Source organism: Anomaloglossus baeobatrachus, chromosome 3 (assembly GCF_048569485.1).
Source record: "Anomaloglossus baeobatrachus isolate aAnoBae1 chromosome 3, aAnoBae1.hap1, whole genome shotgun sequence".
NCBI classification, from domain to species: Eukaryota; Metazoa; Chordata; class Amphibia; order Anura; family Aromobatidae; genus Anomaloglossus; species Anomaloglossus baeobatrachus.
Genome location: NC_134355.1, coordinates 283,001,364 through 283,026,920, shown reverse-complemented (window position 1 = coordinate 283,026,920; position 25,557 = coordinate 283,001,364). Strand labels below are relative to the sequence as shown.

The window sequence follows — 25,557 nt, the reverse complement described above, 5'->3', positions numbered from 1 at the left end:
GAACAAAACTGACAGAGCCGAGACCTGTCCCTTGAGGGAATTGAGGGATAGTCCTAGCTGCAGACCGGACTGTAGAAAGGACAGGATGGTCGGCAAGGAAAACGGCCAAGGAGCATGGCCGGAAGAGCGACACCAGGACAGGAAAATTCTCCAAGTCCTGTGGTAAATCCTGGCCGAGGAAGACTTCCGAGCCTGAGTCATAGTGGAGATGACCTCGGAAGGAATGCCTGAAGCCGTCAGGATCCAGGACTCAAGAGCCACGCCGTCAATCTGAGAGCCGCAGAATTCTGGCGGAAAAACGGACCTTGTGAGAGAAGGTCTGGGCGGTCCGGGAGATGCCACGGCACCTCTACGGACAGACGGAGCAGGTCTGGGTACCAAGCTCGCCTGGGCCAGTCTGGAGCAATGATTATGACCCGACGGCCCTCCATTCTGATCTTGCGCAGGACTCTGGGCAAGAGAGCTAGAGGGGGAAACACGTAGGCCAGACGGAACTGGGACCAATCCTGAACCAGCGCGTCCGCCGCCAAGGCCTGAGGATCGTGGGAGCGAGCCACGTAAACCGGGACCTTGTTGTTGTGCCGGAATGCCATTAGATTCACTTCCGGAGTGCCCCACTTGCGGCAGATTGACCGGAACACTGCCGGATGCAGGGCCCACTCGCCGCTGTCCACGGTTTGACGGCTGAGATAATCTGCCTCCCAGTTTTCTACGCCTGGGATGTGGACTGCGGATATGGTGGACTTGGAGTCCTCCGTCCACTGAAGGATACGTTGAACTTCCAACATTGCCAGGCGGCTGCGTGTCCCGCCTTGGTGATTGATGTAGGCAACTGCTGTCGCGTTGTCTGACTGGACTCGAATGTGCTTGCCCGCCAACAGGTGGTGAAAGGCTACGAGAGCTAGGAGCACAGCTCTGATTTCCAGCACATTGATCGAGAGGGCTGATTCGGACGGAGTCCAAGTGCCCTGTGCTCGGTGGTGGAGAAACACTGCTCCCCAGCCGGATAGACTGGCGTCCGTGGTGAGAATCCCCCAGGACGGGGCCAGAAAGGAGCGTCCCTGGGACAGAGAGAGGGGCCGAAGCCACCACTGAAGAGAGCTCCTGGTCTGTGGCAACAGAGCCACTAGCCTGTGCAAGGAAGAGGTCCGCTTATCCCAACAGCGGAGGATGTCCAGCTGCAGGGGAAGCAGATGGAACTGGGCAAAGGGAACCACTTCCATTGACGCCACCATCTGACCCAGCACCTGCATGAGGTGCCTGATGGAATGACGGCGGGGCCTCAGCAGAGAGCGTACAGCCAGATGAAGGGACTGCTGTTTGACTAAGGGCAGCTTCACAAGTGCCGGCGGAGTCTCGAATTGCATCCCTAGGTACGTAAGTTCCTGGGTCGGGGTCAGAGTGGACTTGGCCATATTGACAAGCCACCCGAATTGAACAAGCGTGGCGAGAGTGAGCGAGACACTCCGCTGACAGTCTGCACTGGATGAAGCCTTGACTAGAAGGTCGTCCAGGCAAGGAATCACTGCCAACCCCTCGAGGTGCAGAACCGAAACCACCGCTGCCATGACCTTGGTGAATACACGAGGGGCCGTGGCTAACCCGAAGGGGAGAGCCACAAATTGGAAATGTTCCTCTCTGATTGCAAAACGTAGCCAACGCTGGTGTGAAAAACTGCAATTGGCACATGCAGATAGGCATCTCTGATGTCGATGGATGCTAGAAAATCTCCCTGGGTCATTGAGGCAATGACCGATCGCAGAGATTCCATGCGAAAGTGCCGCACCTGAACATGCTTGTTGAGAAGCTTGAGATCCAGGATGGGCCGGAAGGAGCCGTCCTTCTTGGGAACTAGGAAGAGGTTTGAGTAGAAACCTCTGAACCGTTCCCGGGCGGGAACCGGTACAATTACTCCGTTGGCCTGCAGGGAAGCCACGGCCTGAGAGAAGGCGGCGGCTTTGGAGCAGGGGGGAGTGGACAGAAAAAATCTGTTTGGCGGGCTGGAAGAAAATTCTATCCTGTAGCCGTGAGAGATGATATCTCTCACCCACTGATCGGAGACTTGTTGAAACCAAGCGTCGCCAAAGTGGGAGAGCCTGCCACCGACCAAGGACGTTGCTGGCGCAGCCAGATAGTAAAGAGGAGGCTGCCTTAATGGCAGCGGCTCCTCCGCTCTTCTGAGGACGCGGCTTCGTGCGCCAGCTGGGTTTTCGATCCTTGGCTGAGTTAGTGGACGAGGCTGAGGGCTTAGAGGATGACCAGTTGGAGGAACGAAAGGAACGAAACCTCGACTGATTCCTGCCCTGGACAGGTTTCCTGGTTTTAGTTTGTGGCAAGGAAGTACTCTTCCCGCCAGTAGCTTCCCTAATAATTTCATCCAGTTGTTCACCGAACAGCCGGGACCCAGCAAATGGGAGCCCAGCAAGGAACTTCTTGGAAGAAGTGTCTGCTTTCCACTCTCGAAGCCACAAGGTCCTGCGGATAGCGAGGGAATTAGCGGAAGCCACCGCCGTGCGGTGAGAAGCCTCCAGAATGGCAGACATGGCATAGGATGAAAAGGCCGAAGCCTGGGAAGTTAAGGCAACGATTTCGGGCATAGAGTCCCTGGTGAGGGAATGCATCTCCTCCAGAGAAACAGAGACGGCTTTAAGAGCCCACACCGCTGCAAAAGACGGGGAGAACGAGGCCCCTGCCGCCTCATATACAGATTTGGCCAGAAGGTCAACCTGGCGTTCAGTGGGATCCTTAAGTGAGGTGCCATCGGCCACAGATACAACTGTCCGGGCTGAGATTCTAGACACCGGAGGATCTACCTTTGGGGAATGAGCCCACTCCTTGACCACCTCTGGTGGAAAGGGAAAACGTTCATCAGAACTACGCTTTGGGAAGCGTTTGTCAGGACAGGCCCTGGGCTTGGTCACAGTGGCCTGAAAAACTGGAGTGGTTAAAAAACATACTCCTTGCTCTCTTAGGTGAGGTAAACTGGTGTTTTTCTACCAGAGAGGCTTGGTCCTCTGACACTGGTGGATTGAGGTCCAGTACGGAATTAATGGACGCAATCAAGTCACTAACATCCGCATCCCCTTCAGATAAATCACCCGAGCCCACAGAAAAGGCATCCTCCTCGCCCTGCACTTCAGCTCGTGAATCAGAGCCGTGGGACGAGGAAGGAGAAGAGTCCCTGCGTCTCCGTTTAGGAGGACGGGGTCCGGGAACAGATGAAAAATCCTCTGTGAGCTCTGCAGAGCGAGTCGGAGCAGCAGAGGCGCCCTGAGAAGGGGGCTGATGCATGGTCAGCAGAGTCCGGGACAGCTGTCCCATGGAGTCGGCAAAGGACTGGGAGATGGCTTTAGAAAACGATGCTACCCAAGCCGGGGGTTCAGCCACCGGGGCTGGAGCAGCCGGAGGGACCACTGGGGAGACTCCAGGCTGAGGCACCACCATGTTAGAGCAGGCATCACAATGTGGATATGTGCTCGGTTCAGGCAGTATGAGCTTACATGCTGCATATAGAGTAAAGCCTTGCAGCCTTGCTCCTAGTGAGAGACATGCTGCTGAGGTGGAGGTTCTGCAGTAAAGAACACACTCCTTCAGAATGACCCCCAGAGAGTACAAGAAAGTCCACAACCAGAGGTTGTGGCCGTTTTGTGTGCCCTCCGGATTCCACAGCTTGGACCCCCAGACAGATGCAGAGCTGCAGCAGCCAGCGCCGATCAGTGTGTGAACGCTGATAAAATGGCGCCGGAGTGAGGAGGGGGGGCGGAGGATTAGTCCAAGAGCGGGAACCGGAGGGCCAAGGGGATATACAGGGGAGGGAAACATCTCCTCAGAGAGGAGTGTCCTCCCCTCTGCTGAACTGCCGGTGGGCGGCGCCGCACTGTCCCTCTGCATGACTGACATGCAGGGGCAGTGAAAACGAAACTAGGCCGAAGCCGGGGCCTAAATTTTCCCATGCGGCCAACGAGCAGGCACCCTCGGCGCGGCTCTCAGGAAAAACCAGAGAACCGGCCGGAAATTACAGCAAAGTGAAATAACACACTCTCCCCACAATAAATGTACAAGCGACCCCACAATAACGTCTCAATACTTAGCTTATGAGACGCAGGGCCAGGTCCCTGAGGGGTGAGCGCTCCGTCCGGCAGGGTCCTAAAAGGGCTGCGGATGGAGACCGGTCTCCTGCAAAGCAGTGAGAACCGTGATGGCTCCCACTTCAAGCCAGAGCCCAAGGGATGGTGAAGGAGCGCGGCATGAAAGGCTCCAGCCTTGTAAAATCAACCTTAACAGCCCGCCGACACAGTGGGGTGTGAAAGGGACATGCCGGGAGTCCAGTTTGGACCCGTTTTTCTTCCAACTCTTTGAAATCAAAAATCAGATGAGAATGCATGTGTGTGTGACCTCCTGAACACAAAGCATTGAACTGGCTAGATGTGGTCATCCAGGGGGTGTATATGCTCGGAGGGAGGAGCTACACTTTTTAGTGTAGTACTTTGTGTGTCCTCCGGAGGCAGAAGCTATACACCCATGGTCTGGGTCTCCCATAAGGAACGATGAAGAAAAAGAGAATTTTGTTTACTTACCGTAAATTCTTTTTCTTGTAGTTCCGTCATGGGAGACCCAGACCATGGGTGTATAGCTACTGCCTCCGGAGGACACACAAAGTTACTACACTCAAAACGTGTAGCTCCTCCCTCCTAGCATATACACCCCCTGCTAGCCAGTCCTAGCCAGTTTAGTGCAAAAGCTGAAGGAGGACATCCACCCACAAGTAGAGATAGAGTAAAATCCGGAACAACCGGAGCCTCTGTCTACAACAACAGCCGGTGAAGACACACGGAACAAGAAACTTGCCAACAGGCAATAGGGAGGGTGCTGGGTCTCCCATGACGGAACTACAAGAAAAAGAATTTACGGTAAGTAAACAAAATTCTCTTTTTCTTTATCGTTCCTATGGGAGACCCAGACCATGGGACGTCCAAAAGCAGTCCATGGGTGGGAATAAACAGACAACTGAGAAGCAGGAAAACCCAACTTCACAGATGGGCGACAGACACCTGAAAGATGCGTCTGCCGAAGCCCGCGTCTGCCAAAGCAAGAGCATGCCTTGGATAGAGCTTCGAAAAAGTATGCAGACTAATTCGAGCTGCCGTCTGACAGACCTACTGAGCCGTAGCCTGGTGCCTGAAAGCCGAAAAGGCACCGACAGGTCTGAACAAATGTGCTCTGATCCCCAGCGGGGAAGGCACTTGAGTACACTTGTAGGCCTCGGAAATGGCCGACCTAAGCTAACGAACAAGGGTCGGCTTAGATGCAGAGAGACCGCTATGCTGACTAGCAGTCAGTACTAGAGAGAGGTGCACCGCCTAATAACGGCGGTGCGATACACCTAGATCCGGGGCGCCCGCACCAGATCCAGGATATGCAACGCTTTCTCAAAGCGATGAACAGGAGCCGGACAAAAGGAAGGCAGGAAAATTGCCCCGGATAAGGTGGGAGCAGTAACCACCTTAGGGAAAAAAGTCCGGAGTCGGACGGAAACCACCTTGTCTTGATGCAAAAGACCAAAAAAGGGGGTGACTCAGAGAGAGTGCAGCCAGAACTCCCTGGCAGGAAATTATAGCCACTAGAAAGACTACTTTCTGTGAAAGATGAAACAAAGAAACCTCCCTAAGAAGCGCAAAGGGGGGTTTCCGGGAACCGGGAGGACCGGATTAAGGTCCCAGGGCTCCATAGACCGCCGGAAAGGCGGAATGATGTGAGACGCGCCCTTAAAGGAGCGCACCGGAGCCAGCCGGACGATACGCCGCTGGCACATACCGACAGAACGGAGACCTGTCCCTTAATGAGGGATAGTCCTAGCTGTAGACCGGACTGTGGAAGGGACAGGAGGGTCGGCAAGGCTAAAAAGGTCCAAGGACACCTTGGAGCTCGAGTCATAGCGGAGATGACTTCAGGAAGGATACCAGAAGTCGCCAAGATCCAGGACTCAATAGCTACGCCGTCAATCTGAGAATCCAGAATTCTGACGGAAAAAACGGACCTTCTGAGAAAAGGTCTGGACGGACCGGAGGATGCCATGGCAATCCAACGGACAGAAGGAGAAGGTCAGGATACGAAGCCTGCCTGGGTCAGTCTGTAAGAGAATGACCCGACGGCCCCCTTCCCTGATCTTGTGCAGGGCTCTGGGCAAGAGGTAGAGACGAAGCTGGGATCAAACATGAACCAGTGTGTCTACCGCAAAACCTGAGGATTGGACAGCTGAAATAATCTGCCCGCAGTTTTGACATCTAGGATGTGGGCTGCGGATACGGTGGACTAGGAGTCCCTTGTCCAGTGAAGAATGTTGAGGCGCCAAGATTGCCAGGCGGCTGTCTGGAAATTGATGTAGGAAAACGCTGTAACGTTATCCGACTGAACTCGAATGTGCCTAGCCGCCAACAGATGGTGAAGGCTTAGAGAGCTAGAATACAGCTCTGATTTCTAGCCCATTGATCTAGAGGGCTGATTCGGACAGAGTCCAAGCGCCCTGCGCTCCGCGGTGGAGATATAATGCTCCCAAGGCGGAAAGACCAGCACCCTGGTGAGAATCACCTGGGACGGGGCCAGGAAGGAGCGTCCCTGAGACAGAGTGGTCGAAACCACCCCTGAAAACGAGCCCCAGGTCAGTGGCAAGCCACCACCCCGTGGAAGGAGGGAGTTCGCGTGTACAACGGACAACATCCAGTCTCAGAGGGCACAGGAGAAACTGGGCAAGGAATCGCTTCCATTGACGCCACCGTCTGACCAGCACCTGTATTTGGTGTCTGATAGAACGACGTCGACCGCCAGCGGAGGGACTACTGATCGACTAAGAGCGGCTTCACAAGAGCCGACAGTCTCGAATTGCGTCCTTGAGAACCTCTGGTTCGAAGTCAGAGTGGACTTGAACAGAATGACAAGCCACCCGAATAGGTTAGAGTGGCGAGAGTAAGCGAAGTACTCTGCTAAGAGTCTGCACTGGATGAAGGCCTGAGAAGGCCGTCTAGGGCAAACGATCACTGTCAATCCCTAGGGGTGCAGGACCCTAATCACAGCAGCCCCAATGAGAATACTCGAGGGGCCGTGGCCAACCCCAAGGGAAGAGCCACGAATTGGACCACTCTGATGGCAAAACGCAGTCAACGCTGGTGTGAAACTGCGATTGACCGTTGCAGAAAAGCATCTCTGATGCCGAAGGCTGCGAGGGAATCTCCTTGGGTTCTTGATTGATCCGGTGAAAAAAAAACACACGGAACAAGACCGAGACTCCATGTGAAAACGCCACACCTGACCATGCTTGAAAAGCTAAAGATCCAGGTCGGAAGGCACCGCCCTCTTCGGGGACTAGAAATAGATTTAAACAAAAATCTCAGAACCGTTCCCAGTCGGGATTAGGTACAATTACTCCATTGGCCTGCAAGAAATGCCACGGCTTATGAGAAGGCGGCGGCCTTGGAGCCGGGAGGAGGTAACAGAAAAAATCTGTTTGGCGGGTGGACAGAACTCCATCCTGTAGCCATGGGAGATATAATCCCGCCCCCACTGAACGGAGACGTGTTAGAACCATACGTCGCCAAGTGGAGAGAGCCTGCCACCGACTAGGAGGAGGTTGGCGTGGCTAGATAGCTCGGAGGAAGCTGACTAAGTGGCAGCATCTCCTGCGGTCTTCAGAAGACGCAGCTTCAAGCCAATTGGTTCTATGAACCTAGGCCGAGCTAGAGGACGATCAGATGGATGAACGGAAACCACCGAAACCTCAACTGATTCCTGCCCTGGACAGGTTCCCTGGTTTAGGTTTGTGGCAAGGAAGAACACTCCCCGCCAAGAGCTTCCTAAATTTCATCCAGTTGGTTCCGAAGAGACTGGTCCCACGAAAGGGGAGCCTAGCAAGGAACCTCTATAGAGGCATCCGTCTTCAATTTCCGAAGCCACAGGAGCCTGCGGATAGCGAGGAAAGTAGCGAAGACCACCGCCGTGCGGTGTCCAGCATGGCAGACCTGGCAGAGGATGAAAAGACTGAAGTCTGGAAGTTCAGGCGACCGTTTTGGGCATAGAGTCCCTGTGAGGGAATGCATCTCCTCTGAGGAGCCGTCAGCCACCGACATAACGGTCCGGGCTGAGCCACCTGAGGTGAATGAGCCCACTTCTTGACCACTATTGGTGGTCAGGGGAAACACAGTCCTCAGAATCACGCTTCATGGGAAGCGACTGTCAGAGTGGACCCTGGGCTGGTCACAGGGGCCAGAAAACTGGAGTGGTTAAGGAACACATGTTGTGTTCACCCAGATAAGGTAACTCCGGCGGATTGAGGTCCAGTACAAAATTAATGTACCGTGGGATCCTTATAGAGGTGCCGTCAGCCACTGATACCACTATCCGGGCTGAAAGTCTAGACACCGGAGTGGCCACCCTTGGCAAATGAGTACACTCCTTGACCACCTTTGATGGGAGGGGGAGTCAGGCAGCAGCACCCCGCTGTGGGATCTGCAGCACAGGCTGCGGGCTTGGACGCCTGAAAACTGGAGTGGTTAAGGAACACACTCCTCATCTTGTTAAAGGTATACTGATGCCTTTCTGCCAGCGGGGAATACTCCCCTGATACAGGCGGATGGAGGTCCAATACAAGTATAATGGACGCAATCCAATCATTCGCATCCGCGTCACCTACGGACGGATCAAAGTACCTAAAGTAGCGTCCGAGCCCCTGGTAGAGACATCTTCCTCGTCCAGTGAGTCAGCTCGTAATCAGAGCTGCGGGACGGGGAGGACAGGGGACCCTGCGTCTCCCAGTCAGGAGGACGGGGTCTGTGAGGTTTGCTGAGCGAGCAGAAAACGCCCTGAGAAGGGGGCTGCATGCTCAGCAGATGCCGGGACAGGCCGACCCCTGGAAAAAGATTCCTCCAGGGGTCAGCCACCGAAACCGGAGCGGCTGGAGGGACCATGAATGAGCCTCCAAGCAGAGGGGCCACAGTGGTGATGAGCTCGGTGCAGCCTGAGACTACCACCAGTGGATAATAAAAACCGCCTGCAGCCTCGCTCTGTGAGACATGCTGCAGAGGTGGAGGGCTATGTCTAGAATGTCTAGAATACCCCAGACAGGGGTCAGCCTGGGGAGACTCCAGGCTGAGGCACCACCACATAAGAACCATTACAGTGTGGGTCCGTGCCGGTTCAGGCAATATGAGTTTACATGCAGAACATGTAGTGTACAGCCTTGGAGCTTTGCTCCTAGTGAGACATGCTGCTGAGGAGGTTCTATAATAAAGAATTAACTCCCTCAGAATGCACTGATCGTGTATAAAAGTGCACAACCAGAGGTTGTGACTTATCAGGCCGCTATTGTGAGTGCCCCCCCAGGTTCCAAGCCTGGACCCCCAGCCATATATCCACTCCCTCTGCACTGCAGAGCAGCCAGCGCCGATCAGCGTACTAAGAACGCTGAGAAAATGGCGCCAGAGTGAGGGGGGGGGGGGGGGGTTAACCTAGGAGCGGGAATCGGAGGGCTAAGGCATGTACAGGGGAGGGAATCATGTCCTAAAACGGAGTGTCGTCCCCTGTGCAGAGCGGCCGGCGGGCGGCGCTGCAGTGTCCCCCTGCATGACTAACATGCAGGGGAACAAAACGAAACTAGGCCGCGGCTGAAGCCGGGGCCTAGAGTTATACATGCGGCCGAAAATCAGGCATCATCGGCGCGGTACTCAGTAAAAACTGAGAAACCGGCCGGAAAAACTGTAAAAAACAGCATTATCAACATAAATCACTGTCCCCTCAATAAAAGCTCCACATTGTAGAAGGACCCTTGAATAACGTCTCTATACTTAGCTTTGAGACGCAGGGTCCAATCCCTGGTGGGGTGGGGGTCCAGTGCTCCGTCCAGCAGGGTCCTGCCAAAGGGCTGCGGATGGAGGCCGGTCTCCTGCAAGGCGGTGAGAACCGTGTTGGCTCTAACTTCAAGCCAGAGCCCATAAGGGATGGTGAAGGAGCGTGGCATGAAGGGATTTCTGCCCTGAAGTCAACCTTAACAGCACTGCCGCCAGGGGAGTGTGAAGGGACATGCCGGGGGTCCAGTGGACCCGCTTTTCTTCCAAATCTTTAGAAAAAATGAAAAATCCAAAAAAGGATGCATGTGTGTGTGTGATCCTCCTGACACAAAGCATGAAACTGGCTAGGACTGGCTAGCAGGGGGTGTATATGCTAGGAGGGAGGAGCTACACGTTTTGAGTGTAGTAACTTTGTGTGTCCTCCGGAGGCAGTAGCTATACACCCATGGTCTGGGTCTCCCATAGGAACGATAAAGAAAAAAACACGGTCATTTTTATTTTGCCTCGAAAAAAGCGCTAGGTCTTATTTTCGGGTGAGGGCTTATTCATGGGGAAACCTAGTTAGGGGAAAGTTTACCCCCCCCAAAAGAATGCAGATCCCCCTTCCTAGGATCATCATACTTACAAGATCCCGGATGTCTGTGTGGCTCCCAGGTCCTCCTGCGATCTCCAGTGGGCGCTCCCCAGCAGGTATGCTCCACGCCGTCCTCCCCTCCTTCTGGCCAACACTCACACATCAGATCGCATACACACACATCAGATCGCATACACACACATGAGATCGCACATACAATCGCGCGCACACACACACTCACCACATCCGGTGACACCACTTGCTTCCAGACAGCAGGGACTTTCTGCTCTCTTGTCTCTAGGATGCGTTCTACAGCTGGGTCCTCCATGCACTCTACCCGTAGGTCCTGGCACCTCACTGCACAACGACCCAGGCCCTTATGACGGCCAGAAGCAATCAATATCGCTGGATGTGGTGAGTATCTGTATGCAATCTGATGTATGATTGTATGTGTGCATGATTTAGTGTGTGTGATCTGATGTGTGTGAATTTGCATTCCGCCGCAGATCCTAGATGCGTTCCACTGCTCCCGGTCGGCGTCTGGTGAGTATGAGCGCATGGTCTTCTTTTTTTTTTCTTCTGGAGGGCGTCTGCTTTCTATAATGAGGTGTCCTGCAGTATTTTTTTAACTTTGTTAGCTGTATGGACACTTCATTATTGAACTGCGACTGTTTTATTTTGTTGCATGTCTTACATTTAAGCCTTGGTAAAAAACTCCTGCTAGGCGTTATTTTCAGGGAAACACTGTATATATTGCAGATCAGTCCCTATTCAAATCAAGACCGCAAGCCATCAATATCAGTGGTAACGTATACATTTAAAATGCTAGCATTCCTAAAACTGATGCTTAAAAAGGGTTTTCCCAGGAACAAAGTTAATTTGAAAGTTAAGTTTTAATCATTTAATCCACAATTGGATGTGTTAAAAAACTGTTTCTGTGCTGAGATAATCTTATGTAAGTGTCCCTGCTATGTACTGTGTAATGGCTGTGTCTGACTGTACAGGGACATGGTCTGATCATACCACAGCTCCTGGGCAGGGGAGGACGTAAAAGTATACAGACAATACAGCAAGGGAGCTTATCGGATTCTGTTTCTCAGATAAAACATTTCTCTGCCTGTTTTTCAAAAATGTTTTACCTCAACAGAAGGAATTATTTGTGCTCATGTGCTGTAATATCTTTATACTCTTTTGCGTCCTCCCCGGCAGAGTAGATGTGGTATGATCAGACCTTGTCCCTGTACAGTCAGACACGGCCATTACACAGTACAAAGCAGGGACACATATACAAGATCTCAGCACAGGAACATTTTTTTTTACTCACATCCAATTGTTGAAATTATTCTTATTTTAAGATCTATTGACTACAATTAATCTGGTTAGTAGGAAAACACCCTTTAAAGGGATTGTCCACTACTCCGACAACCCCTTCGCTATCCCTGTGTTCTCACCCAACAAAATAACACCACCTATACTCTCTTCCGGAGTCGGTGCTGTTCCAGCACTGCCTCTCCTGAGGATCATGTGACATTAAGGTGGCTTAGGTTTCCCCTCCGTCGGACATATCTGACATTTTTTGGAGGTATGAGAGCAGCCGCAGCTCTCCCTTCCTCTGGATGTCTTGATCTGACTGAAGGAGAATAGAGCGATACCCAGGCAGTGCTGACACTGCTAGAACGGTGCCAGAGGAGGAAATAGGTGTTATTTTGTTGAGGGAAACATAGGGATGGAGAAGGGGTTGTCTGAGTAGTGACAAGCTCTTTAATAATTCCATTACTTTTTCTTCTTCTACCAAGCTCTGAAAAGAAATGAAACATACCAGTGACATGAGTGGCTCTTGCCAAAGTCAAAATGAGTGCTCGGTTAAGCTCCTCCGATTCCGCTGATAGAACGGTTTTGGGATCACTCAGGAAACGAGTAAACTGTGGCTGGACCTCTGAACTTCCCAGAGCTGTGATCAATCTCAGAGCTGTACTCTCAACACTAGAGATAAAGACACAAAGTATATGAATTTTCAGGGCTCCAAGACGCTTTTATATTTGATCATGTGAAAACAAATTATTCTCCGTGAACTAAAACTGAAGAGGTGTTCTAGTGGGAGAGGATGTATATCTCTAACTGAAAGGTATGAGAATAGTCGAGTATTTCCGTCACTTATGGATAGAGTATATAAATCTTTCCCCCTAAGTCCCTTTTAAAAGGGAACCCATCACTCAATTCAAGCGGGGTTTGATGTGCAGGCGCCAAGCAGGTTCCAAAACGCTACTAAACTGCAGATTTAACCCCATATCTGTGAGTTAATAGCTTCCCCCCATTTTTTGCAATTCAGTTTTTCGCTCTAATTAAGAGCTATTCTTTTGTTGCCATAGCAGCTCAAGTTTTGTTTCGTTTACAAAGTAGGTTGAGCCTTAATATTAAATGACACCTTACATTTTACTATACTGTACTGGAAAACATAAAGAGAAACAATAAATAAAAAAAAACATAGTAATACTCATATCTATCATAGTAGTTAAAAAAAAAATAAATCTGAACTTTGTGGCACTTAAGTGGTTAAACTGTTCCAATCGGAACTAGCTACAATGACATCAGTTATCGTCAGGTAATGGCTATGTAATGAAGCAAACACCGGAAAGAAGGGAATTTTGTTTACTTACCGTAAATTCCTTTTCTTCTAGCTCCTATTGGGAGACCCAGACAATTGGGTGTATAGCTTCTGCCTCCGGAGGCCACACAAAGTATTACACTTTAAAAAGTGTAACCCCTCCCCTCTGCCTATACACCCTCCCGTGCATCACGGGCTCCTCAGTTTTGGTGCAAAAGCAGGAAGGAGGAAACTTATAAATTGGTCTAAGGTAAATTCAATCCGAAGGATGTTCGGAGAACTGAAAACCATGAACCAAAAGAACAATTCAACATGAACAACATGTGTACACAAAAGAACAACCAGCCCGAAGGGCACAGGGGCGGGTGCTGGGTCTCCCAATAGGAGCTAGAAGAAAAGGAATTTACGGTAAGTAAACAAAATTCCCTTCTTCTTTGTCGCTCCATTGGGAGACCCAGACAATTGGGACGTCCAAAAGCAGTCCCTGGGTGGGTAAAAGAATACCTCGATAAAAAGAGCCGAAACGGCCCCTCTTACAGGTGGGCAACCGCCGCCGCCTGAAGGACTCGCCTACCTAGACTGGCGTCTGCCGAAGCATAGGTATGCACCTGATAGTGTTTCGTGAAAGTGTGCAGACTAGACCAGGTAGCTGCCTGACACACCTGCTGAGCCGAAGCCCGGTGCCGCAATGCCCAGGACGCACCCACGGCTCTGGTAGAATGGGCTTTCAGCCCTGAAGGAAGCGGAAGCCCAGAAGAACGGTAGGCTTCAAGAATCGGTTCCTTGATCCACCGAGCCAAGGTTGACTTGGAAGCCTGCGAACCCTTCCGCTGGCCAGCGACAAGGACAAAGAGCGCATCTGAACGGCGCAGGGGCGCCGTGCTAGACACGTAGAACCGGAGTGCCCTCACTAGATCTAATGAGTGCAAATCCTTTTCACATTGGTGAATTGGATTAGGGCAAAATGAAGGTAAGGAGATATCCTGATTGAGATGAAAAGGGGATACCACCTTAGGGAGAAATTCCGGGACAGGACGCAGAACCACCTTATCCTGGTGAAAAACCAGGAAGGGGGTTTTGCATGACAGCGCTGCAAGCTCCGACACTCTTCGGAGTGATGTAACTGCCACTAGAAATGCCACCTTCTGCGAAAGACGTGATAAAGAGACATCCCGCAGCGGCTCGAAAGGTGGTTTCTGAAGAGCCGTTAGCACCCTGTTGAGGTCCCAGGGTTCCAGCGGACGCTTGTAAGGTGGGACTATGTGGCAAACTCCCTGCAGGAACGTGCGGACCTGCGGAAGCCTGGCCAGGCGCTTTTGAAAAAATACGGAGAGCGCCGATACTTGTCCCTTGAGAGAGCCTTGTGACAAACCCTTGTCCATTCCGGATTGAAGGAATGAAAGAAAAGTGGGTAAGGCAAACGGCCATGGAGAGAAACCGTTATCAGAGCACCAGGATAAGATTTGCCAAGACCTGTAATAGATCTTGGCGGACGTTGGTTTCCTGGCCTGTCTCATGGTAGCAATGACATCCTGAGATAATCCTGAAGATGCTAGGAGCCAGGACTCAATGGCCACACAGTCAGGTTGAGGGCCACAAAATTCAGATGGAAAAACGGCCCTTGCGACAGCAAGTCTGGGCGGTCTGGAAGCGCCCACGGTTGACCCACCGTGAGATGCCACAGATCCGGGTACCACGATCGCCTCGGCCAATCTGGAGCGACGAGAATGGCGCGACGACAGTCGGACCTGATCTTGCGTAACACTCTGGGCAGCATCGCCAGAGGAGGAAATACATAAGGCAGTCGAAACTGCGACCAATCCTGAACTAATGCGTCCGCCGCCAGAGCTCTGTGATCTTGGGACCGGGCCATAAATGCCGGGACTTTGTTGTTGTGCCGTGACGCCATGAGAACGACGTCCGGCGTTCCCCAGCGGCGACAGATCTCTCGAAACACGTCTGGGTGAAGAGACCATTCCCCCGCGTCCATGCCCTGACGACTGAGAAAATCTGCTTCCCAGTTTTCTACGCCCGGGATGTAAGCTGCGGAGATCGTGGAGGCTGTGGCTTCCACCCACTGCAGAATCCGCCTGACTTCCTGGAAGGCCTGACGACTGCGAGTGCCGCCCTGGTGGTTGATGTATGCGACGGCAGTGGCGTTGTCCGACTGTATACGGATCTGTCTGCCTTCCAGCCACCGATGGAAAGCCACTAGGGCTAGATACACTGCCCTTATCTCCAGAACATTGATCTGAAGGGAAGACTCTACCGGAGTCCAGGTTCCCTGAGCCCTGTGGTGGAGGAAAACCGCTCCCCACCCTGACAGGCTCGCGTCCGTGGTGACCACAGCCCAGGTTGGGGGTAGGAAGGATTTTCCTTGCGATAGAGAATTGGGAAGGAGCCACCACTGAAGGGACGTCTTGGTTGCAAGGGACAGCGAGACGTTCCTGTCGAGGGAAGTCGACCTCCTGTCCCAATTGCGGAGAATGTCCCATTGGAGTGGCCGCAGATGGAATTGCGCGAACGGCACTGCCTCCATCGCTGCCACCATCTTTCCCAGGAAGTGCATGAGGCGCCTCAAGGGGTGTGACTGACCCCCGAAGAAGAGATTGCACAACTGCCTGCAGAGACAGCTGTTTGTCCAGCGGTAGCTTGACTACCGCTGACTGTGTATGAAACTCCATCCCGTGGTAAGTCAGTGATTGGGTCGGTGTCAACTTGGATTTTGGGAAGTTGATTATCCACCCGAACTGCTGGAGAGTCGCCAGAGCGACGGTAAGGCTGTGTTGACACGCCACCCGAGAAGGTGCCCTGACTAGGAGATCGTCTAAGTAGGGAATCACCGAGTGGCCCTGAGAGTGTAGGACCGCCACAACGGATGCCATAACTTTGGTGAATACCCGTGGGGCTGTCGCCAGGCCGAAAGGCAATGCCACGAACTGAAGGTGTTCATCCCCGATGGCGAAACGCAAGAAGCGTTGATGTTCGGGTGCGATCGGCACGTGGAGATAAGCATCTTTGATGTCGATCGATGCTAGGAAGTCTCCTTGTGACATCGAGGCGATGACCGAGCGGAGAGATTCCATCCGAAACCATCTGGTGCTCACATGTCTGTTGAGTAGTTTGAGGTCCAGAACGGGACGGAATGATCCGTCCTTCTTTGGCACCACGAACAAGTTGGAGTAAAAGCCGCGACCCTATTCCTGAGGGGGAACAGGGATCACAACTCCTTCAGTCTTCAGAGCGTCCACTGCCTGAAAAAGTGCGTCGGCCCGAGCGGGGGGCGGAGAGGTTCTGAAGAAACGAGTCGGAGGACGAGAGCTGAACTCTATCCTGTAACCGTGAGACAGAATGTCTCTCACCCATCGGTCTTGAACATGTGGCCACCAGGCGTCGCAATAGCGGGAGAGCCTGCCACCGACCGAGGATGCGGTTCGGGGATGCCGAGAGTCATGAGGAGGCCGCCTTGGAGGCAGAGCCTCCGGCGGCCTTTTGGGGGCGTGACTTAGACCGCCACGCATAGGAGTTCCTCTGGCCTTTCTCCGGCCTGCCGGACGAAGAGGATTGGGACTTGGCGGAGGGACGAAAGGACCGAAACCTCGATTGAATTTTCCGTTGCTGAGGTCTCTTAGGTTTGGATTGGGGTAAGGAGGAGTCCTTTCCCTTGGATTCCTTAATAATCTCATCCAATCGTTCGCCAAACAATCGTTCGCCAGAAAACGGCAAACCGGTTAAGAATCTCTTGGAGGCCGAGTCTGCCTTCCATTCGCGCAGCCACATGGCCCTGCGGACTGCCACAGAATTAGCAGATGCCACCGCTGTACGGCTAGCAGAGTCTAGGACTGCGTTCATGGCGTAGGAAGAAAAAGCTGACGCTTGAGAAGTCAGAGACGCAACCTGCGGAGCAGAATTACGTGTGACTGCATTAATCTCAGCCAGACAAGCTGAGATAGCTTGGAGTGCCCACACGGCTGCAAAGGCCGGGGCAAAAGACGCGCCCGTGGCTTCATAGATGGACTTCACCAGGAGCTCTGCCTGTCAGTGGCATCTTTTAGCGATGAACCATCTGCAACCGATACCACAGATCTAGCCGCCAATCTAGAGACTGGAGGATCCACCTTGGGACATTGAGCCCAACCCTTAACTACGTCAGAGGGGAAGGGGTAACGTGTGTCAGTAAGGCGCTTAGTAAAGCGCTTGTCCGGAACTGCTCTGGGGTTCTGGACAGCATCTCTGAAGTTAGAGTGATCGAAAAACGCACTCCGTGTACGTTTGGGGAACCGAAACTGATGTTTCTCCTGCTGAGAAGCCGACTCCTTTACAGGTGGAGGTGGGGGAGACAGATCTAACACCTGGTTGATGGACGAGATAAGATCATTTACTAAGGCGTCCCCTTCAGGTGTATCAAGATTGAGGGAAACGTCAGGTTCAGAGCCCTGAGCTGCGACGTCCGCCTCGTCCTCCAGAGAGTCCTCAAGCTGGGAACCCGAGCAGCGTGAGGAAGTCGGGGAAGATTCCCAGCGAGCCCGCTTAGCCGGTCTGGGACTGTGGTCCGGGCCGGAGTCCTCCGCGTGGGACCTAGGGCCCAACCTGGGAGCACGCTGCGGCGCGGACCGAGAGGGGCCTGGAGGCGACGATCCAACAGGGACCGGGGCCTGTGTAAGGACCGGTCTGGACTGCAAAGCTTCTAGCAGCTTGGCAGACCATTTGTCCATAGACTGAGCCATGGATCGTGAGAGTGACTCAGAGTTTCTCAGCCAAAGCAGCAAACTCTGTCCCTGCCGCCTGGACAGGGGGAGCAGGAGGGTCTACCTGAGCCGAGGGGCCCACTAGTGACCTAGGCTCCGGCTGAGCAAGCGAAACAGGGGCAGAGCATTGCTCACAGTGAGGGTAGGTGGAACCCGCAGGTAACATAGCCCCACAAGAGGTACAGGCCGCAAAAGAAGGGAATTTTGTTTACTTACCGTAAATTCCTTTTCTTCTAGCTCCAATTGGGAGACCCAGACAATTGGGTGTATAGCTACTGCCTCCGGAGGCCACACAAAGTATTACACTCAAAAGTGTAAACCCCTCCCCTCTGCTATACACCCTCCCGTGCATCACGGGCTCCTCAGTTTTGGTGCAAAAGCAGGAAGGAGGAAACTTATAAATTGGTCTAAGGTAAATTCAATCCGAAGGATGTTCGGAGAACTGAAACCATGACCAAGAACAATTCAATCTGAACAACATGTGTACACAAAGAATAACAGCCCGAAGGGAACAGGGGCGGGTGCTGGGTCTCCCAATTGGAGCTAGAAGAAAAGGAATTTACGGTAAGTAAATAAAATTCCCTTCTTCTTTGTCGCTCCATTGGGAGACCCAGACAATTGGGACGTCCAAAAGCAGTCCCTGGGTGGGTAAAAGAATACCTCGTAATAGAGCCGTAAAACGGCCCCTTCCTACAGGTGGGCAACCGCCGCCTGAAGGACTCGCCTACCTAAGCTGGCATCTGCCGAGCGTAGGTATGCACTAGATAGTGCTCCGTGAAAGCGTGCAGACTCAACCAGGTAGTCGCCTGACACACCTGCTGAGCCGTAGCCTGGTGCAGCAACGCCCAGGACGCACCCACGGCTCTGGGAGAATGGGTCTTCAGCCTTGAAGGAACCGGAAGCCCAGCAGAACGGTAGGCTTCAAGAATTGGTTCCTTGATCCACCGAGCCAAGTTGACTTGGGAGCTTGCGACCCTTTACGCTGGTCAGCGACAAGGACAAGAGCGCATACGAGCGGCGCAGGGGCGCCGTACAAGAAATGTAGAGTCTGAGTGCTCTCACCAGACCTAACAAGTGCAAATCCTTTTCACGTTGGTGAACCGGATGAGACAAAAAGAAGGTAAGAAGATATCCTGATTGAGATGAACAGAGGATACCACCTTCGGGAGAAATTCCAGAACCGAACGCAGAACCAGCTTGTCCTGGTGAAACACCAGGAAGGGGGACTTTACATGACAGTGCTGCTATGTCAGACACTCTGCGGAGTGACGTGACTGCCACTAGGAAGACCACCCTCTGCGAAAGGCGTGAAAGAGAATATCCCTCATTGGCTCGAAGGGTGGATTCTGAAGAGCCGGTATCACCCTGTTCCGATCCCAGGGTTCTAGCCGACGCTTGTAAGGAGGGACTATGTGGCAAACCCCCTGCAGGAACGTGCGTACCTGAGGGAGTTTGGCTAGACGCTTTTGAAACACAAACACAGAAAGCGCCGAAACTTGTCCCTTAAGGGAACCGAGAGACAACCCCTTTTCCATTCCGGATTGAAGGAAGGACAGAAAGTGGGCAAGGCGAATGGCCAGAGAGTAAAACTCTGATCAGAGCACCAGGATAAGAAGATCTTCCACGTCCTGTGGTAGATCTTGGCGGACGTTGGTTTCTTGGCCTGTCTCATAGTGGCCATGACCTCTTGAGATAACCCTGAAGACGCTAGGATCCAGTACTCAATGGCTACGCAGTCAGGTTGAGGGCCGCAGAATTCAGAATGCGTCTGCCGCCAGAGCTCTGTGATCTTGAGAACGTGCCCTGCATGCCGGGACCTTGTTGTTGTGCCGGGACGCCAATAGGTCGACGTCCGGCCTCCCCCAGCGGCAACAATCTCTTGAAACACGTCCGGTCGAAGAGACCATTCCCCTGCGTCCATGCCCTGGCGACTGAGAAAATCTGCTTCCCAGTTTTCTACGCCCGGGATGTGAACTGCGGAGATGGTGGAGGCTGTGGCTTCCACCCACAGCAGAATCCGCCGGACTTGCTGGAAGGCTTGCCGACTGCTTGTGCCGCCTTGGTGGTTGATGTATGCCACCGCCGTGGCGTTGTCCGACTGAATTCGGATCTGCCTGCCTTCCAGCCATGGCTGGAACGCTATTAGGGCTAGAACACTGTCCTTATCTCCAGAACATTGATCTGGAGGGAGGACTCTGCTGAGTCCATGTACCCTGAGCCCTGTGGTGGAGGAAGACTCCCTGACAGACTCGCGTCCGCCGTGACCACAGCCCAGGATGTGGGCAGGAAGGATTTTTCCTGCGACAAGAGTGGGAAGAAGCCACCACAGAAGGGAGGCCATGGCTGCCCGAGAAGGAGCAACGTTCTTGTCGAGGGACGTCGATTTGCTGTCCCATTTGCGGAGAAAGTCCCATTAAAGTGGGCGCAGATGAATCTGCGCAAACGGAGCTGCCTCTATTGCTGCCACCAACTTCTCTAGGAAGTGCATGAGGCGCCTCAAGGGTGTGACTGGGCTCGAAGGAACGATTGCACCCCTGTCTGTAGTGAACGCTGTTTGTCCAGCGGAAGCTTCACTATCACTGAGAGAGTATGAAAACTCCATGCCGAGATATGTCAGTGATTGGGCCGGTGTCAATTTTGACTTTAGGAAAAATTGATGAACCACCCGAATCTCTGGAGAGTCTCTAGAGCAATGTTCAGTCTGTGTTGGCATGCCATCCGAGAGGGGGCCTTGACCAGCAGATTGCCTGAGAGAGTAGGACCGGTACCACCGTTGTCATGACCTTGGTGAAGGCCCGTAGGCCGAAAGTTAGTGCCACGAACTGAAGGTGTTCGTACCCTATGGCGAAGCGCAGGAAGCGCTGATGATCTGGTACAATCGGCACGTGGAAATAAGCATCCCTGATGTCGATTGATGTTAGGAAACCTCCTTGGGCCATCAAAGGTGATGGCAAGCGGAGAGATTCCCTCCGGAACCGTCAGGTTCTCAGTCCGTTGAGCCGTGTGAAGTCCAGAACGGGGCGGAGTGATCCGTCCTATCTGGTACCACGAACAAGCTGGAGTAAAAAGCCGCGACTACGTTCTTGAAGGGGAACGAGGATCGCAACTCCTCCTGTCTTCGGAGTGTTCCCCAACTGGAAACGTGCATTGGCTCGCTCGGGGGATGGAGATGCTGTGAAGCAACGAGTCGGAGGACGAGAACTGAGCTCTATCCTGTGACCGTAAGACAGAATGTCTCCTACATCGGTCTTGGACATGTGGGGACCACTCCCCTGACCTGGACCGCCATGCAGAAAAGGTTCTCTGTGCACGGCGGAGGATGAAAATACCACCGCCTGAGACGTCAAAGACGCTAATTGCGGAGCACAGGATGACCGCATTGATCTGAGACAGAGCAGCTGAGATAGCCTGGAGTGCCCACCCCTGCAGAGGCTGGGGCAACGGACGCGCCTATGGCTTCATAGATGGATCCCATTAGGAGTTCTATCTGTCTGTCCGTGGCATTCATGAGCGTGGACCCGCCAGCCACTGCTACTACTGATCTAGCCGCCAGTCCGAGACTGGCGGGCACCTTATGACACTGAGCCGAAACCTTAACAACGTCAGAGGGGAAGGGACAACGTGTGTTATAAGGCGTTCAGTAAAACGCTTGTCCGGGAAGGTGTGCTTCTGGACAGAATCTGTGAAGCCTTGAGAGCCACGTCCGGACAGAGTCCTGGGTTGCGACCTCCGCCCCATCCTCTAGAGGGTCCTCAAGCTGAGACCCTAGAAGTCGGGGAAGATTCCAAGCAAGGCTGCTTAGCCGGACTGGGACTGCGGTTCGTGCTGGAGTTTACCACGTAATAACTAGAGGCCACCCCAGGAACACGCTTCGTCGCAGACCGAGGGAGGCCTGGGGCGATCCCGCAGTGCCCGGGGCCTGTGTAAGGGGCCGGTCTGGACTGCAAACTCCTAGTCTCTTAGCCGACCATTTGTCCATAGCCTGAGACATGGATAGTGAAAATGACCCAGAGAGTTTCTCAGCAAAGCTGTAACTCTGTCCCTGCCGCCTGGACAGGGAACGCCGGCGAAGCTCAACCAGTGAAACTGCATTCAAACATTATATAGCCATATATACAGTGAATCACATATACAGTTCATCACTCTAGGGGGCCCAGCATCGAGAAGAAGCCCCCTGGTGTACCGACCCTGAAGCAGTATGTGCTGCTGAAAACATGGCTGTCGGCGTGGAAGGGGGAACCGTGGGCGTAACCCCAAAAGTGCGGGAATCTGGTGCCCTGAGCGAAACGTGAGGGAGGCGGAGGACAGCCAAGTGTGCTCCAGCCGTCACTGCTAGCCTCCGACTGACCGTCCCGCCCTTCCCCCTGACTGGCAGGGCCAGGGACGGGAGTTTAAGGCGCTAGGCCGCAAAAGCCGGGAACTAAAGTTAACGACCGCGGCCGGCCAGCAGGCGCGGTCAGCGCGGTAGTCGCCAAGTCTGAGGCGAAGCTGCTCTCTGCGCCGTCCCCAAGGGGACACTGAGTCCTTGAGGGGATCAGTTCCGTAGCGTGATTAGTGAGGGGGGCGGAGGACAGCGAAGTGTGCTCCGGCCCTCACTGTCGGCGTCAGCCCGACTGTCCCGCCCTTCCTCCTGACTGGCAGGTCCGGGGGTGGTATAATGATTGAACAGTGCCCGGGGCTGGACTGTAAGGCTTCTCTAGAAGTAGCCAAAAATCAACAGTGCGACCATACAACAAGCATATATATATATATATATATATATATATATATATATATATATATATATATATATATATATATATATATATATATATATATATATATATATATATATATATATATATATATATATATATATATATATATATATATATATATATATGTACACTTCGGCACTCAGTGGGGCCAGCACCTCAGGTGCTGCTTACCGACCGCTCACAGCGGTTGTGTGATCACCAGAATCCGTGCCCGGGCCCCCCTGATGTTGTCTCTCCTCTCCAGCGTCAGAAGTGCTGACAGTAATGGCTGCCGGCGTTCTGTGGGGAGGAGGGGGCCGTGGGCGTGCCCTAGAAAGTGCGGGAATCTAGTGCCCCACTGTGCTGAGTGAGGGGGGGGAGGATACAGAGTATGCTCCAGCCCTCAGTGCTGCCGTCCTGTGCAGCGTCCCGCCCTTCCCCTGACTGGCAGGCCTGTGGGCGGGAATAAGCGAAACTAGGCCGCAAAAGCCGGGGACTAAAGTTATAAGCGCGGCCGGCAAATAAGCACGGCCGGCGCGGTAGTCCCCGGCGCACTAACACACCCAGCAGTGCTGCAGTGTGTATGGCACAAGCGCTCCATGCGCGGTCCCCACGGGGACACAGAGTACCTCACAGTAGCAGGGCCATGTCCCTGATGACACCCGGCTCCTGTCCAGCAAATTCCCCAGGGGCTGCGGAGGGAGCACGGTCCCAGTGCCTGGAGACCGATTAGGATCCCACTTCACCCAGAGCCCATCAAGGTATGGGGAAGGAAAACAGCATGTGGCTCCTGCCTATGTACCCGCAATGGGTACCTCAACCTTAACAACACCGCCGACAAGAGTGGGGTGAGAAGGGAGCATGCTGGGGGCCCTGATATGGGCCCTCTTTTCTTCCATCCGACCTAGTCAGCAGCTGCTGCTGACTAAGATGTGGAGCTATGCTTGGATGTCAGCCTCCTTCGCACAAAGCATAAAAACTGAGGAGCCCGTGATGCACGGGAGGGTGTATAGCAGAGGGGAGGGGTTTACACTTTTGAGTGTAATACTTTGTGTGGCCTCCGGAGGCAGTAGCTATACACCCAATTGTCTGGGTCTCCCAATGGAGCGACAAAGAAAAACCCCGTGCCTTAGCACCTTTGCTCCTTGTGGATGACATGCTGTTGTCTCCTAGGAGAGTGATCACTGAGGGTATATGGGAAAGGGTATACAGCCCGACCGAACAGAAATATCTATAAAGAATATGTATCTATTCCGGCACCCTAGGGGGACCAGCACCGGGTGACCAGTGTGGCTTACCGACCGCTAAAAAGCGGAGTGTGTGTCCTCCAGATTCCCTGCCTTAGGTCTCCCAGAGCTGCAGAGCTCTTCCCTGATAATCCTCCACCGGCAGAATGCCAAAAACATGGCTGCCGGGGCTCTCAGGGGAGGAGTGGAGCCGTGGGCGGTGCTAGAAAAAGTGCGGGAATCTGGGGTCCCCAGTGATCAGTGAGGGGGGAGGAAACATACAGGATGCTCCGGCCCTCACATCCGACGTCAGGTCGGCAGTCCCGCCCTTACCCCTGACAGGCAGGCCCGGGGGCGGGATTTTTGCTACTAGGCCGCAATGAAGCCGGGGACTAAATTTAAGACCGCGGCCGACAAGCAGGCGCGGAAGTCCGCCGGTCTTCACAAAACAGCAGCTGCTGCAGCGTCCGGGAGAAAGGCGCTCCATGCACAGTCCCCATGGGGACACAGAGTACCTTATAGATGCAGGGCCCGGTCCCTGAGGATGAATAGACTCCTGTACGACAGATTCCCACAGGGGCTGCGGAGGGAGCCCGGTCCCAGTGAATGGATGACCGGTCAGGATCCCACTTCTCCCAGAGCCGCTAAGGGATGGTGAAGGAGACGGCATGAGGCTCCGGCCTTTGTACCCGCAATGGGTACCTCAACCTTAACAACACCGCCGACATAGTGGGGTGAGAAGGGAACATGCCGGGAGCCCCGTGGGGGCCCTCTTTTCTTCCAACCGACATAACTAATATGAGAATGCATGAGTGGATGTGTGCCTCCTTCCACACAAAGCATAAAACTGAGGAGCCCGTGATGCACGGGAGGGTGTATAGGCAGAGGGGAGGGGTTACACTTTTTAAAGTGTAATACTTTGTGTGGCCTCCGGAGGCAGAAGCTATACACCCAATTGTCTGGGTCTCCCAATGGAGCGACAAAGAAAGCTTAGACCAGGCTCAGGTTTTGAGCTTACTCACAGAGAAAGCACGCAGCCGACATACATTTACAGTGGCCGGCGTTAAAAAGGGGGTAAAACAAATCCGTATTCAAAGCTCAGCAAAGTAGATTTTGTATGTTATCCGTGACTAAAGTATAGTCAACAGGTCATCAATATTAGAGCAGCGATTGTCAAACTCTTAGCACCAGAAAAGAATATTTGTGCATTGCCTCCCTTTTAGTAAGGCCGGGGCCACACTGGGATCAACTGCGATTCTCACATGACACTCGGCTCACGTTGGTAGCACAGCAGGAGCCGACTGTCATGCGAGTGTCACTGCGACTGAGGTCCGATCATGCGATCTGACCTCAGCTGTGGGGTGGGGCTCTGAGGAGGGGAGGGCCGGCACCGAGGAGGGGCAGGCAGGTGCTTCGGAGGGGCGGGCCTGTGCTGCAGAGGGGAGGGATTTATCTCCCTCTCTCCTCCGTTGCCGCCTATTTCCATTTCCGCTCTGCACTCGCATTACACCGGTGTACTGCGAGTGCAGTGCGATTTTTCTCTCGTCTCATAGACTTGAATGGGTGCGAGAGAAACAAGGATCGCATTGCACATGCAGCATGCTGCGATTGTTTTCTCGGTCTGATTAGAGCTGAGAAAATAATCGCTCATGTGTGCGGGCTAATATTGGTCCGAGTGGAATGCGATGTTTTATCGCATTCCACTTGATCCGATTTTCACGCCGTATGTCTTAGGCCTAACAATTGTGCTTTGCTATTGGAGCAGATTCCCATTTACTAAAACTGGACTGTGCTATTGTGAGCCGTTCCGTCCAGCACAACAGCTACTAAAA

General features: G+C 53.2%; 1 protein-coding gene across 2 annotated transcripts in view; it reads right to left on the bottom strand.

The window, feature by feature from the left end:
- The window catches only part of MED23 (mediator complex subunit 23), a 226,605-nt gene that overhangs the window by 84,082 nt on the left and 116,966 nt on the right, over positions 1 to 25,557 (bottom strand). For both annotated transcript variants that reach the window (XM_075339880.1, XM_075339881.1), the window contains one exon: positions 12,230 to 12,393. In XM_075339880.1, coding sequence (XP_075195995.1) covers positions 12,230 to 12,393 — 164 coding nt within the window. The remainder of the gene's footprint in view (positions 1 to 12,229; positions 12,394 to 25,557) is intronic.